Genomic DNA, 16,970 nt, shown 5'->3' with positions numbered 1-16,970 from the left:
TAGATTTGAGGTTGTCAGTCCCTCAGCCTGGAGATGTTCTGTTCCATAGTCTGGAACTATCTGTTGCCTATGTATCTTACCTACCTTTCTTTGTATGAATCTTAGTCCAGGCTTCGTCTCTGTAGATGCCTTCCTTTCCCATTACATTGTAAAATGCTCCAAACTTCAGAACACCTGTGACTTAACCTGATTCTTTTTTCCCCCTTCTCCTTTGGGGTTTTCTTTCTTCTGCCTTGGGTATTTGGTTCATTATTATTATTAATTCCCCCACTCCCTCTGTTTTTGTTCCTACCCTTTGTGGGCCCCTAGCTCCCTTGCAGTGCTCCTCTTTCTTAGTATTTGACTCGCTCCACTATACTACTACTACCTCTACGACTACCTTTCTTCCTCCTTTGTCCCGTCCCTGTCTGTTGGCCTATATATACTGCCTCCTCCTCTGCCCACTCAGGAAAGAAATCATACTGAAGAAAACTAAAGCTCTGAAGAACACCTCCAATTCACCGACATACACTGAAAAAACCAAACCACAAACGGACACCACCAAGACTCTACACGCTAATCTACAGGCACCATCGCCCAGCAACTCCCTCTCTCCACCCCCCGACGGTGCTTCCTCCAAAGTGCTGTACTGTATGGTGTATGCACACCTTGCAAACGCAGAAAACCCCAGCACTTTCAACACCACTATTAATGAACTATTCCGTCTGAACAACTTGCCTGCCTTCAATTTTCCAGACTCCACACCTTCAGCAGACATCCTCAAGATCCTTCCCAATGCCCTGAGCTTTACTGCACCTGCAGACCTGTCTCCTGCCCAAGCAATTGCTCCTGTAACTTCTATAACCAATTCCACCGCTGACAACGTTGATCATGCTGCCTCAACCACCGTCTCCCAGCCTGCTGTTACACAACCATTACACCTCTCCACAGGGACACCTCTGAGTCTATCCCTTCCATCATGTCGTTCACATAAACCAAAAATAGCACTGGTCCCAGGACTGACTCCTGTGGGACCCCACTCGTCACTGGCACCCACTGTGATACCTCATCACGGACCATGACTCGCTGTTGCCTCCCTGTTAGGTATTCTCTGATCCATTGCAGTGCCCTTCCTGTTATACGTGCCTGTTCCTCTAGCTTCTGTACTAATCTCTTGTGAGGAACTGTGTCGAGGGCCTTCTTGCAGTCCAAGAAAATGCAATCAACCCACACCTCCCTCTCATTTCTTACTTCAGTTACCATGTCATAAAACTCTAGTAGGTTTGTGACACAGGATTTGCCTTCCATGAATCTGTGCTGTTGTTTATAATCTTGTTCCGCTCCAGGTGCTCCACCACTCTCCTCCTGAGAATCTTTTCCAAGACTTTGCATACTATACATGTCAGTGACACTGGTATATAATTTACTGCTTCATTTCTGTCTCCCTTTTTAAAGATGGGGACTACATTTGCCTTCTTCCATACTTCAGGTAGTTGCCCAGTTTCAAGGGAAGTGTTGAAGATTTAGGTTAGTGGCACACGTAGTGTCCCTGCTCCCTCTCTAAGGACCCATGGAGAGATGTTGTCCTGTCCCACCGCCTTTGAGGTATCACGGTCACTTAGGAGCTTCTCCATCTCCTCCTCAGTTGTGTGTAATTCATCCAACACTTGTTGGTATATCCCTTGTTGCTGTACCCCACTGTTTTGTCTTCCCGTTGTCCCTTCAGCCTCCACTGTAAATACTTCCTGAAATCTCATGTTGAGCTCCTCACATACCTCCTGGTCATTTCTTATGAGATCCCCACCTTCTTTCCTCAGCCTGATTACCTGGTCCTTGACTGTTGTCTTCCTCCTGATGTGGCTATAGCGTAGTTTTGGGTCAGACTTGACTTTCGATGCTATGTCATTTTCATGTTGCTGCTGCGCCTCCCTCCTTATCTGTGCATACTCGTTTCTGGCTCGTCGACTAATCTCTTTATTCTCCCGAGTCCTTTGCCTTCTGTAGTTTTTCCATTCTCTAGAGCACTTAGTTTTTGCCTGCTTGCACCTTCGGGTAAACCAAGGGCTCGTTCTGTCCTTCCCATTATTTCTGTAACCCTTGGGAACAAACTTTTCCTCTGCCTCCTTGCATTTTGTTGTTATAAAGTCCATCATTTCATTTACTGATTTTCTTACCAACTCCTGTTCTCACTGAACCTCCTGCAGGAAGGTCCTCATTCCTGTGTAGTCCCCCTTTTTATAGTTTAGCTTTTCCCTTTCTACTCCTGTTACCCTCTCCACTTTTAGCTCCACGATGTATTAAAAGCTCATAACTACGTGGTCATTAGCTCCAAGGGGCCTTTCATATGTGATGTGCTTAATGTCTGAGCTACTCAGGGTGAACAAGAGGTCCAGTCTTGCTGGTTCATCCTCCCCTCTCTCTCTCTCTCTCTGGTAGCATCCCTAACATGTTGGTGCATGAGATTTGGCAGCACCACATTCATCATCTTGGCTCTCCATGTTTCGGGACCCCCCATGTGGCTCCAGGTTTTCCCAATCAATCTCCCTGTGATTTAAGTCGCCCATGATCAGTAACTCCGCTCTACTTGAGTGAGCCCTTCTTGCCACCTCAGCCAGAGTGTCCACCACTGCTCTGTTGCACTCATCATATTCCTATCTTGGCCTCCTGCAGTTCTGTGGTGGGTTATACATCACTGCAATGACTACCTTATGTTCCCGACTGAACTGTACCTACTACGTAATCCATTTCTCCAATCTCGTCCATTCCTTCCATTTCTTGATAACCCCATCGGTTTATTAGTAGTGCACCCCCCCCCCCCCCCCCGCTACTTCTATCCTTCCTCAGGATCTGATATCCGGGTGGGAAGACTGCATCTGTTATTATCCCAGTGAGTTTTGTTTCTGTAACCGCTACGATGTCTGGGGACAACTACTTGATTCTTTCATGCCACTTCTCACATTTATTCGTTATTCCATCCGCGTTCGTGTACCAAACCTTCAACTTCTTTTCAATAACTGTGGTCTGGGGAGAGAGGTCGGTTAGGGGGAGCAGGTGCCCTGGCAGGGGCCTATAGGGGCTTGGTGTGGGGGAGGGGTCTGTGGTGTGGGGTGTGCGGGCAGAGGGCCTATAGGGGGGGGTTCAGTGGGGGTTGGGGTGGTGGTGAGGGGGATGGGGGAAGAGGGCCTATGGGGGGTTACAGTGGGGGAGGGGGTAGTGGTGAGGGGGATGGGGATAGAGGGTACAGTGTGTGTGTTGCTGTGGGTTACTGTGAGAGTGGGGTTTGTGGTGAGGGGGATGGGGGGAGAGGGTACATTGTGTGGGTTACTGTGGGTTTCTGTGGGGATGGGGTTTGAGCATAGGGGGATGTGCAGGTTACTGAGGGTGACTGTGGGGGTGGGGTTTATGCAGAGGGGGATGTGTGGGTTACTGTGGGATTCTATGGGGGTGGGGTTTGTGCTGAGGGGGATGGGGGCAGAGGGTACAGTGAGTGGGTTTTTGGTTATGTCGTTTGATTGCTTTGGGATTGCCGTGGTTGTGTTCCTTCTGTGGGTGTTACTGGAGGGGGTTGTGTTTGTTCTTCCACGTGGGCCTGATTTGTCCTACTCTCCACCTTCCTTGCCTCCCATTCCTCCTTGCGACGTTGCACCCTTTCTTTCAGTATCATCCTTTCTTCTTGTGTTCTGTCTCAGTCGAGGTACACACTCCGGAACGCCTAATTGTCCCTTAAGCATGCTTTCTCCTGCAGGATCCGGTTTCGAGCTGACTCTGCCTTGAAAATCACTTTGACTAGACACTTTTTTCCCCTCACAAAGCACCCAATTCTCCGAAAATTTGTAAGCTGAGTCGTGTCGTCCTCTCCTATTGCTTTCATGATGCTTTCAATCATTTTTTTTCTCCTCCTGTTTCCTTGCCTTGTAAGTTTCCCCGTCTACTTCTTGGAGCCCATAGACAAAAACGGCCCTCTCCATTTCATCCTCTCACTGTGCTTCCCTGAACATCCTCCGATTCAAATTAGTTCCTGCCATTGATGCATTGCTTCTTACTGTCACTTCCATATCCGGTGTCCCTCTGCCTATCTGTTCCTGGACATGGCAGTTGTCTGTTAGAGCCTCTGTCTATAACTTAGCTCCTTCATTGACTTTAGTCCCCTCATGAGTTCTTGCTGCTCTCCCTGCCTTTTCCCAGGCCCCCCTTGGGTCCGATGGAGTCATCACGTACAGTATGTCTCCTTTGTCCCCTACTGCCCCCTCATCGGTGACTGATGTAGTAGCTCTTGGTGTCATGGCTGTACTGTCCATTGGTTCTTTAGGCTGCTTCAGACTCTTTAGTTCTTCTACTAAGCTCTGTATCTTAGCTTCAGCTGCTGTGATTTGTAATTCCCATTTCCTGCTCTCATCAGCTATTTTCTCTCCCATTTTCTTGCTGATCTCTTCCAGCCTCCTCCCCCGCTCCTCTCTTCATGTGAGCTCTGCCTCCCAGTCCTCTCTCCCAGGTCCACCATACCTCTGGTTCTCCGTCCAGGTTTTTGGTGGCCCATGTTTCTTTTTTACAGAAGGAAGAGCTTATGCCAAGAGTGCTGTGGAGGTGGGTGTTTGTTGTGGGGAGGGAGGGGGGGGTGTTTGTTGTGGGGAGAAGGGAGGAAGAGACAGGGAGGGGAAAAAGATAGTGAGCTGGAGGGGGGACAGCAGCAGGATCAAGAGAGATGGGGGGGGGGAAGACTAAAGGGGACAGGTGAAAGAGCAATGGGGAGGGAGGAAGAGGATGTGAGGGGGGGGAGATAGAGGAGGTATAGGAGAAGGATGATAGAGACAGTGTGTGTGTGTCCGTGTGTGTTAGTTACCATTTTGTCCTAGGCACATGTCGATTAGACACTAGGCCTGTTGTATATGAGTACGTGTGTGTGTGTGTGTGTGTGTGTGTGTGTGTGTGTGTGTGTGTGTGTGTGTGTGTGTGTTAGTGTGTGTGTTAGTGTGTGTGTTAGTGTGTGTGTTAGTGTGTGTGTTAGTGTGTGTGTTAGTGTGTGTGTTAGTGTGTGTGTGTGTGTGTGTGTTAGTGTGTGTGTGGTAGTGTGTGTGTGGTAGTGTGTGTGTGGTAGTGTGTGTGTGGTAGTGTGTGTGTGGTAGTGTGTGTGTGGTAGTGTGTGTGTGGTAGTGTGTGTGTGGTAGTGTGTGTGTGGTAGTGTGTGTGTGGTAGTGTGTGTGGTAGTGTGTGTGTGGTAGTGTGTGTGTGGTAGTGTGTGTGTGGTAGTGTGTGTGTGGTAGTGTGTGTGTGGTAGTGTGTGTGCGGTAGTGTGTGTGTGGTAGTGTGTGTGTGGTAGTGTGTGTGTGGTAGTGTGTGTGTGGTAGTGTGTGTGTGGTAGTGTGTGTGTGGTAGTGTGTGTGTGGTAGTGTGTGTGTGGTAGTGTGTGTGTGGTAGTGTGTGTGTGGTAGTGTGTGTGTGTGGTAGTGTGTGTGTGGTAGTGTGTGTGTGGTAGTGTGTGTGTGGTAGTGTGTGTGTGGTAGTGTGTGTGTGGTAGTGTGTGTGTGGTAGTGTGTGTGGTAGTGTGTGTGTGGTAGTGTGTGTGTGGTAGTGTGTGTGTGGTAGTGTGTGTGTGGTAGTGTGTGTGGTAGTGTGTGTGGTAGTGTGTGGGGTAGTGTGTGGGGTAGTGTGTGTGGCAGTGTGTGTGGCAGTGTGTGTGGCAGTGTGTGTGGCAGTGTGTGTGGCAGTGTGTGTGTGTGTGTGTGTACTCATCTAGTTGTACTCACCTAGTTGAGGTTGCAGGGGTTGAGTCCAAGCTCCTGGCCCCGCCTCTTCACTGGTCGCTACTAGGTCACTCTCCCTGAACCATGAGCTTTATCGTACCTCTGCTTAAAGCTATGTATGGATCCTGCCTCCACTACATCGCTTCCCAAACTATTCCACTTCCTGACTACTCTGTGGCTGAAGAAATACTTCCTAACATCCCTTTGATTCATCTGTGTCTTCAGCTTCCAACTGTGTCCCCGTGTTGCTGTGTCCAGTCTCTGGAACATCCTGTCTTTGTCCACCTGGTCAATTCCTCTCAGTATTTTGTAAGTCGTTTTCATGTCCCCCCTATCTCTCCTGTCCTCCAGTGTCGTCAGGTTGATTTCCCTTAACCTCTCCTCATAGGACATACCTCTTAACTCTGGGACTAGTCTTGTTGCAAACCTTTGCAGTTTCTCTCGTTTCTTTACATGCTTGGCTAGGTGTGGGTTCCAAACTGGTGCCGCATACTCTAATATGGGCCTAACGTACACGGTGTACAGGGTCCTGAACGATTCCTTATTAAGATGTCGGAATGCTGTTCTGAGGTTTGCCAGGCGCCCATATGCTGCGGCAGTTATTTGGTTGATGTGCGCTTCAGGAGATGTGCCTGGTGTTATACTCACCCCAAGATCTTTTTCCTTGAGTGATGTTTGTAGTCTTTGGCCCCCTAGACTGTACTCCGTCTGCGGTCTTCTTTGCCCTTCCCCAATCCTCATGACTTTGCACTTGGTGGGATTGAACTCCAGGAGCCAGTTGCTGGACCAGGTCTGCAGCCTGTCCAGATCCCTTTGTAGTTCTGCCTGGACTTCGATCGAATGAACTCTTCTCGTCAACTTCACGTCATCTGCAAACAGGGACACCTCGGAGTTTATGCCTTCTGTCATGTCGTTCACAAATACCAGAAACAGCACTGGTCCTAGGACTGACCCTTGTGGGACCCCGCTGGTCACAGGTGCCCACTCTGACACCTTGCCACATACCATTACTCGCTGCTGTCTTCCTGACAAGTATTCCCTGATCCATTGCAGTGCCTTCCCTGTTATCCCTGCTTGGTCCTCCAGTTTTTGCACCAATCTCTTGTGTGGAACTGTCAAACGCCTTCTTGCAGTCCAAGAATATGCAATCCACCCACCCCTGTGTGTGTGTGTGTGTGTGTGTGTGTGTGTGTGTGTGTGTGTGTGTGTGTGTTAGTTACCATTTTGTCCATTTTGTCCTAGGCACATGTCGATTAGACACTAGGCCTGTTGTATATGAGTATGTGTGTGTATGTGTGTGTATGTGTGTGTGTATGTGTGTATGTGTGTGTGTGTGTGTGTGTGTGTGTTTGTGTGTGTTTTTCCGTCCGTCCGTCCGGCTGTCTCTGTCTACCTGTATCTGTCTGTCTGCTCTTCCTTACCCTACCTGCCCAGTGTTGCCTTGTCTGCTGTGGTCTGCCTGCTTGCATGTCTTCAATGGAAAGATGGACAAGTTGGTGGGTTGGGATGAGGAAGGGTAGGAGTGAGGGAGGGGGACCACATGCGTACCAGTTGTGGACTAGGAGACCACAACCAAAGTGTAATTATTAAATCTACAATTCTTTAGCAATCTACCTGCCTGCCTTTTCCCTATAACAGTACACCACCACTACCGTTGACACCACTGATTCCCCCTTAACACCATTACCACCATCACCAACACCCATGACACCACTACCACTGACACTATATAAAGCCTTGTTAAATAACCAATAAATATGTTTTTTTTTTTTCAACAAGTTGGCCATCTCCCAACGAGGCAAGGTGACCCAAAAAGAAAGAAAATCCCCAAAAAGAAAATACTTTCAACATCATTCAACACTTTCACCTCACTCACTCATAATCACTGTCTTTGCAGAGGTACTCAGATACGACAGTTTAGAAGTCCCTCCAAACTGTTAATACCCCAAACCTTGTCCTTTAATCCTTACACTGTCCAAACATAGATCTATGTTTGCGCGCGTAGCACTCCGACCTTAAACTGTCCAAACGTAGATCCGCGTTTGGAGCTCTAAATGAGCGAACATAGATCTCCGTTTGGGCAGTTAAAGGGTTGAAATGCTGGCATTGTACTTCCCATTTCCAGGACTCAAGTCTGGCTAACCGGTTTCCCTAAATCTCTTCGCTAAATAATATGTAAATATACTATACATATGCATAAGCCTTAAACTGTCCAAACGCAGATTTATGTTTGTGTGTATAGCGCTTTGAACGTAGATCTACGTTTTTTTACATAAGAAACAATGTAAAATAGAACATAGATCTACGTTTGGACAGTTTAAGGGTTAATGAAGGAGTATATACATTTTAGTACAGGTACAAAGGATCACAAGGAAAGCTTATAATCAAACATCAGTTTAGACAAATTTGTAGCAAATTCTAAAATAGTCATAACTTTAAATACAGTGCAAGTGGAGACATGTCTTTTAAGTAATTTACACATTTTTTTTTTTTTTTTCAACAAGTCGGCCGTCTCCCACCGAGGCAGGGTGACCCAAAAAAGAAAGAAAATCCCCAAAAAGAAAATACTTTCATCATCATTCAACACTTTCACCACACTCGCACATTATCACTGTTTTTGCAGAGGTGCTCAGAATACAACAGTCTAGAAGCATACACATATAAAGATACACAACATATCCCTCCAAACTGCCAATATCCCAAACCCCTCCTTTAAAGTGCAGGCATTGTACTTCCCATTTCCAGGACTCAAGTCCGACTATATGAAAATAACCGGTTTCCCTGAATCCCTTCACTAAATATTACACATAACACTATATAATCATCCATCAGAGTAAAACATTGATGTTAAATGTTTAAGTTTCTACTGTCCAACCAAAAGCAGTTTTGTTTAACTGCTTTTGTCTTGAGTCAGGAATCTGTTCATGCTTTTAAATCTCAGATGAAAGTCCATCTCTTTTCTAGAGCTTACACTCCTGGTAATCATATTATCACTCTTAAAGAACAACTTTAGTGTTCTTTTTACCTGTACTGTTCTATTTAAGGTTAGGTGTGAGAGCTCTTGCTAATATCTTGAAAGAGCATGCACTCAAGAATAATAAAATCCCACATTATTGTTGTTACTGTTAAAGACTAGATAAAAATACTTTAGTTTCAATGGATATCGTACAGAAATTTATTATAAAATACTGACTTATTTTTTAAACTAATGGCCATTGCGCACCAAGGAAGGATGATGCAAGTAAGAAATAAGTAGCTACACATTACACCACTTTATCATTTTAATACATACTATAAGCAGTTGTAAATAATAAATTCATACCACAAAAATTGATGGTCAATATCTATGAATACAAAGATTAATAAGCAGAAATATTCTCATACCTCTTTCTTTCCAGGTAATACTGGCCCAACAAGTGAACTGACAATCTTGTCCTCATCTTTGTATATGGAGTGTGCTTCAAGCTCTGCATGAAGTGTGTCTGTCATTTTTTGAGCAACTGCAGATGCTGGATTGAGTTGATTTCCCAGCAATAATGTATTGGCACCAACACCATTGGTTATGACTGACGGAAGAGACCTGAAACAAGAGTAGGCACATAATTGTATTATATTACATATGGTCTTTTAAAGTATACAATACAGTGAAATGTATTAGCAAGGCTTAACCTCCTTCAAATACTTTCATCATGTCTTTTTCCTCCATACCAACAAGCTTTCATTATCATGTTACTGTGCTTCCAGCTTATTTTCTTTTTAAAAGAGTAACAGTAATGTTCAGGTTGCCTACTCGTTACTTCTTGTACCAGGAAAAGAATTTAAAAGACCAGATGATAATTCCACTGATACTTTTTTAAAGGAGTAGGGAGAAAAGTTGTGAGGAAAAACCAAGGACAGTAGTTACTTCAACAGAAACACTCCAGAAGACAAATACTAGACAGTATAGCATTCTATTCTGAGATAAAAGGTGTAATTTAAATTAATCTGAAGCTTCCTATAGCAGCACAAAAACAATTTCATTCTCTCCCTTGGTTTTATACACTCACTACAATACCTCTCATGATCATTACAAGCCGTTTTGAAAAAAGTTCTAAATTTTCTAGTACTGTTGCACCTCTCTTAGGTTCTATCCACTGTATTCTATATAAACCCACTGCTTATATCTTATTAAACTGCTTGTATCCTATTGGTTAATTTGTACAGTTGAGGAAATGCTCATTTGAATAAGAAGGAATAAAGCAATCTGATTTCTACTAAATCTCCTTATGCCTGGCTAAATCTCTCATAGCGCTGAAAAACTTGAATGCGAGTCAATCAAATACTTCCAAAAAAATTATTACATCTATTTCACTGTCTATAATAAAAACACAATCATTAGATTTCTTCATTCATATTCATCTTGACCAATGAATCCAAAGATTCTTTAACATGTTACTCTCTTTCTGGTAACATACTATCCTTAATGAAATGATAATAATGACTACTACTCTTCAGATACAATATTTTACATGCCTTCACATGTTAAACTGCCATTAGTCACAGTAAGCATTAAACGTGTGTGGTCACACATTTGCTACCATTAAAGAAAAAGAGGCAGAAGTGTAAGGGCAAGCAAAAAGTTAAATAAGTCCATTAGAAAGTCAGAGAGAAGGGCAGAGTAAGCAAGTCAAGGTGATGAAGGAGAGAAAGTCAGCAGTATGTTAAGTTGGGAATTTCATCAAAAATGTTAGACTATAAGAATGACCTGAATACTTTCATGGAGTGGCACTGAGTACTTTTACATTAGACAGTCTTATGCAAGACTAATCTGCATGTTCTTTAACCCTTTGGGGGTCACCAGGCCCTCTCAAGGACTTGTTCTCAGGGTCGCCAAAATTTCAAAAAAAAAAAAAAAAAAAAATTTCTTATGAAAAGATAGAGAATCTTTTCCCGATCATAATGACACCAAAAGTATGAAATTTGATGGAAAACTTACGGAATTATGCTCTTGTGAAGTTAGCGGTCTCGGCGATGTTTACGCATCGGCGATTTTGCCCACTTTGAGCCCTATTTTCAGCCAATTACAGTGTACTAGTCGACAAAAATCATAAATATTTCACTAGAACTCCGGTTTTTCTATCGAATGAGTACAAGAAACCACCCATTTACTGATTTCAACTATCCAATAAAGTGGTCAGAATTTAGCAATTTTGCCAATTTCACACAAATTTCAAAAGATGCCAATTTCCAAATAAGGTCCAGAATAAACAAAGACATTACAGGCACTAAAATAACATTTCCTCTGTTCATTAGTCACGTCCCCATGCCCCTCTTACATTTCTTTTGCTTTCCATTTTGATTTTTTCTCACAAAAAAAAAAAAAACAAGACTTACTGTTATGCAGACTACTGAATTAGTGTAGAAATGGTATAAATAATATCAGCACACTTGTGAAAGAATATTAGACTCACCAGTTGACGTGTATTGGACGCTTAGCATTTGTTTACTTTTGAACTTGGGTAAAAATCAAACATTTCTGCTACTTTGAGTTCAATTTCAAGGTACTTTTCATTGTAAAACCAGTCAAAATCATCTCAATTTCTGTAATATGTCTTCCATTCTATACAATGAGACCAGGAAAACTAGAATACAACAATAAATACCATACGAAAATACAGTGCAAAGTCTCTGTTTTAAACCAAAAACACGGTCAAAGTTTTTTTTTCTCATTACTCACTGTGTGCTGCAGGATTTTTTTTATACTGCGCACACTGACCCATTCTTTCATATGTAGGCCTATCAGCTTTCTCTTGCTAGATTTGAGGGTGCTAGAATTTATGCGTACTAGTACGTCAAAAACCCTGGTGCGTCAGCCGTACTAGTACGGCCGAAACCCCGAAAGGGTTAATTCAGGACACTCCAACCTCTTATAAGCAGTTACCCTTTTCCAACATCACCTTAGACTGACTCAATTCTTGTGAGGTCATTGGCAGCACTGTTACCCACTTGACCGGAGTTAATGCAACAACATGCTTAAAATCGAACTACAATCACAAGTTCTGACCATCCTCTTTTCACTGACAATGAACTCATGACTGAAAACTGAATTTCAGTTAAAAAAAAATAAATAAATAATTATTAGCTAGTGTAGTTCAACAACTATCTCACACACTCAGCAAAGCATTACCTTCTAGTGTCTGATAAAGACATCACAGCAAGCACTGTATGCAAAGCACAAAGGGATATGAGGAATCAGAGGTCTAGATAACTTATAGCATTCTGATGAAGTGAACATGGATGACAGAAGTAAGAAGCAAGTATGCAACAATTCTACTGATAAAATGCTAGCATGGACTGAAAGGACATAATGAAGAGAGGAACAAGTACAGTTATTTGTTTCAGTACCATCTGTGATAATTCTTGAAGTTGTACACACGAAGGCCATGGAATGTAACAACAGGCATTCTAGGTAATTCAAATGTGACAAGATATCAGATGCTGCACACAGGATTTCAAGTGTGGATGACCAAAATACCCCAGGTATGAAGAATAATTACAGAGAGGGAAGCTATGTCAACTACTCTTCAGTTTTAAATACCACTATAACTAAACAAAAGAGCTAAGATGAGCTCACCAATCAGCACCCAAAAAAAAAAACGAGGCAAAATCTTGCCAATTCAGTGTACTAAGACTCATGTTATTAATTCATATTAAATTTATGGAAGTGCTAAGCCCATAAGGGTCATACAGTACAATGCCTGGGGAGTGGGGGGTCAATCAGGTTTGATACAAAGATAAGATAACTAAGTCCTTGGATCAAGAATCCGTAAACGGTCCAAACGTATATATACGTTTTTTCAACATTTGAAAGTATGTAAAAAAAAGTTTTTTTTTTTTTTTTGTACATTTGAAAACGTGTAAAAAAACTTTGATCTACTTTTTTTTTTGTTATATTTGAAAATATGTAAAAAAACGTAGATCTACTTTTGGAGCACTACACATGTGAACGTAGATCTGCTTGGACCGTTTACGGGTTAAATCCCATCACTGTTGGGACCCCCATCCCCCCAAATTAAAAGTGCTGACAATGTCAGTAATTTAAATAAATATTCTGAAATGGTAGAGAAAAACCTACACAATTATGCAGGCAAAAAGTTGGTGGTCTGGGTGAAATTTATGAATGTGATTCCTTTTTTAAGGAAAGTCTACTGCTCAATTGACTAAATTCTTAGCTATTCTGCTAGTATGCCTTCCATTCTATCGACTGAGCATGAGAAACCACCCATTCACTATCAGAACTACCCTAAAAATTGCACAAAAGTCAGTAATTTGGCCAATTTTATACAATTAAAATATAATACCAATTGAAAAATGGAGTCCAAAATAAACACTGCAGGCATTCTGGCCTCTAAAGCAACACTTCTCATGTGTGCTTATGTCCTGAGACCTCTCCTACATTACACTAATCCTCCATTTGGAATCCATTATCACACAGTTTTACACTATTTCTCAGATAATAAGATAAAACCAGGAATGATTGGTCACAGTTAAGGGCATCCCAATAATTGACTCAAACCTAGTGAAATTCCATTAAACAAACCTGGGGGGGAGTGAGGTTCTAACAGTCCTCAGAAAAATCTTCAAAAATAAAATAATTCTGCTACTTTGAGCCTGATTTCAAACTACTTTCAGTCCTGAAACCAACCATAATCATTTCTGTTTCAGTAGTATCTTTCATCCTATTAAATACCAAGAAACAGCCAATAAAACCTTAAATAAGGAAAAAAAGGTACAATACATAATTTGTGTACCATAAAATAAACACAGGGTCAGAGATTTGTTTTCCCCATCAAGCACCATGCAGGGCAGGATTTTTTTATGCTGTGCACACTCATCGCACAAACCCATTCTCTAATGAACAGGCCAAAATTTACCACTCATAGCTTATATGAGGGAGCTGAGATCAAAACGTAAATATATGTTAGCGACACTCGCATCAATAACATGCAAGACACAGTGAAAGAGCTAATTGGGGAGTGAAAGCCTACTTGACCCTTGTCAATAGTCTATACAGACAAAGACAATCACTGACTCGTGACTGGTAACAATGAACTTCCTTTCGGGAAGGTCTGCCATGCATGGTAAACACACAACGGCAGCTCTTGCACTTTCTCAGTACCCATGGATTCATTGGTATAGAAAGCCCAAGCCAGTGCAGATCATGGTATCTAAAGAGGATTTAATCCCACCACCATGAAAAGATGACTGGTCATGAATGGCATTTGTGTTAACTACTGTGATGTCTGTTAAAACCTGGTATGTCCAAGTGATCAGGGTCGATGATGCACTGATACACACAATTCACAAATCTTCAAATTTACTGCAAGGAGTAAATTTAAGCCTAGACATAAGAGGAGTCTGCACACTGGGTGTGTAGTATACAAACATTCCAGCCCCACGCTGGGTATGGTGGGGACAGCTAACCTCCTAGCCATTGTTAATCATGACTTTCAGATGCAAATCCTTTACTCCTACCATAATTAACCATTTACTGATAACACTTAAGATCACTAACAGTGAGAATAGAAATTCAGATGTGGAGTGCTAGTGGTCTGAGACTAATGTGTATGACTGTTGAGGAGTTCCACACACTGCAAGAATCCTAATAGCATCTACAGTGATTCCACAGTGTACGTATGTTAAAAAGTAAAATAAAAAATGACAGAAATATCAGTTTATTGTGTTTATAGAGTAAATTGTTTTGTGAAATTTTGCAACAAAATTTAAATAGTCAAGCAAATTGTGTCCATAATACCAAATCCTAGTGTTTATAACTGAAAACAGCAAAAAATATAGAGGGTAAAAAGTTAAAAAGAGAAGTGCAAACATTGCAGCACTTGCTGTTGTCATATTTCGAGACCTTCAACTTCACATCTGTATCTTCATATGTAATGGACTTTTTTTTTTGTTTTTTGTTTTTTGTTTTTTTGGAATTTATGTGTCATTACTTTCTCAAAATTCTCTTTATATCTATTTTTTTTTTTTTCAAAAATGTGGAGACAGAAGGGACTTTCAATTTTAGGGGTAATGACAGTTGAAGGTTAGCCCTTCCACTGTTGACATACCAAACTGAAAGTCCTTTCTGTGTCGCAATATTTTTAAAAAATAAAAATAATTTTATCTTCTAAAATTGTGGATAATTTCTGATTAAAAGTAATGACACTAAAAATGCAAAACTTAACATACTACCAATAACACTTACGGAAATATGAAGGAACGAATTGGGAGATTCAGGAGAAATTTATGCGACCGATTTTGCCCCTTTGAGATCTATTTTAGGCCAATTCCAGTACTCAGACTCAATTCCCAGCTATTTCATTAGTATGTTTTTCCAAGATAACAAGACACTGCCTATTCAACCATCAGAACAACCTTATTAACCGTTTCACTTGTCATCACGGGCAACTGTGTCATTGAGGCAAGGGTCCCTCTCGTAGTTCTACGCCGGGAGCTCAGCTCAATTAGATAAGCTGTGAGTGGTAAATTTGGCCTAGATATGAGAGAATGGGTCTGTGTGGCGAGTGTGATCAGTTTAAAAAAAATCCTGCCCCATGCAGTGAATGATGGAAAAAGCAAAACTATGACCTAGTGTAGGTTTTAAAGTAGCAACTCTTGAGGTTTTTTCTCAGATGGTGTTTAAGGTTTTATTTGATGGATTGGAAGAAATACTACTGAAATAGACATAATTTTGATTAGTTTTTTGACCAAAAATAGTTTGAAATTGAGCTCAAAGTAGCGGAAATATTTGATTTTTGCCGCCATTCATATATAAAAAAGCTGCATCAGAACTGTCGCCCATTATTGCAACAATGTTTAACAAATCAATAGCATCCTCAATCTTCCCATCCATACTCAAGACAGCAAGGGTCACCCTGATCCACAAAGGTGGAGATCCAACAGATTTGAACAATTACAGACCCATATCAAACTTGCCCTTACTCTCCAAGATATTTGAAAAAAATAATACTTTCTTTCTTTCTTTCAACACACCGGCCATATCCCACCAAGGCAGGGTGGCATTTTAGTCGCCTCTTACAACACGCATGGCTTACGGAGGAAGAATTCTGTTCCACTTCCCCATGGAGATAAGAGGAAATAAACAAGAACAAGAACTAGAAAGAAAATAGAAGAATACCCAGAGGGGTGTGTATATATATGCTTGAACATGTATGTGTAGTGTGACCTAAGTGCAAGTAGAAGCAGCAATCTTGCATGTTTATGAGAGACAAAAGACACCAGCAATCCTACCATCATGTAAAACAATTACAGGTTTTCGTTGTACACCCACTTGGAAGGACGAGAGTACCTCCCTGGGCGGTTGCTGTTTACCAACCTACTACCTAGGAAAAAATAATACACAAGTGACTTTACTCCTACCTTACATCCAACAACATACTTAGCCCATGCCAGTTTGGATTTAGACCAAAAAATAGCACGATTGATGCTATTATACAAATGCTTGACCTAATATACACAGCTCTCGATAAAAATGAATATCCCCTGGGGCTCTTTATCGACCTAAGAAAAGCATTTGACACAGTTGATCACAATCTCTTGCACCTCAAACTGAATCAATATGGCATAAGAGGACATTCTCTTGACTACCTAAAATCCTATCTTAATGACAGACACCAGTATGTACATGCAAACGGAGTCAACTCCGCTATCCAACCTGTAGCTGTAGGAGTACCTCAAGGTACTGTCCTAGGCCCACTCCTCTTTCTCATCTACATCAATGATCTCCCCAATGCATCCCAACTCTTTACACCAGTTCTATTCGCAGATGATACTACATATGTCTACTCCCATTCAGACCCAGCTGTGCTTGAAAACACTGTAAACAATGAACTATTAAAGATATATGCTTGGATGATGACCAACAAACTCACTCTCAACATAGACAAAACATACTTCATGCTGTTTGGCAAAATAGCCTCCAATATTCAACTCAACATACTGTTAAATGGTTCCCCTATATCAAGACACACGGAGGGCAAACTTCTAGGCTTTCTCCTTGACTGTAATCTTAAATTTCAGTCCCATATCCCTCAAATAGCCAAGAAAATTTCCAAATCAGTAGGAATCCTTTCCAAGATACACTACTATGTACCACAAATGACTCTCCTTACCCTGTACCACTCTCTAATATATCTTTACTTCACCTATGGTATCTGTGCCTGAGGCTCAACCACTGCCAACCACCTTAGACCC

The 16,970-nt window shown here is 41.9% G+C and overlaps 1 protein-coding gene across 13 annotated transcripts in view; it reads right to left on the bottom strand.

Moving 5' to 3' along the window:
- Positions 1–16,970, bottom strand: part of LOC128689171 (protein AF-10) — a 236,773-nt gene that overhangs the window by 101,085 nt on the left and 118,718 nt on the right. For all 13 annotated transcript variants that reach the window (XR_011392290.1, XR_011392291.1, XR_011392293.1 and 10 more), the window contains one exon: positions 9,105–9,300. Coding sequence is in view for 7 of the 13 variants with exons in the window: in XM_070087402.1 (XP_069943503.1) it covers positions 9,105–9,300 (196 nt within the window). In the remaining 6 variants the exon portion in view is untranslated. The remainder of the gene's footprint in view (positions 1–9,104; positions 9,301–16,970) is intronic.

Source organism: Cherax quadricarinatus, chromosome 21, assembly GCF_038502225.1.
Source record: "Cherax quadricarinatus isolate ZL_2023a chromosome 21, ASM3850222v1, whole genome shotgun sequence".
Classification (NCBI taxonomy): Eukaryota; Metazoa; Arthropoda; class Malacostraca; order Decapoda; family Parastacidae; genus Cherax; species Cherax quadricarinatus.
This window is presented reverse-complemented; position numbering and strand designations above follow the sequence as displayed.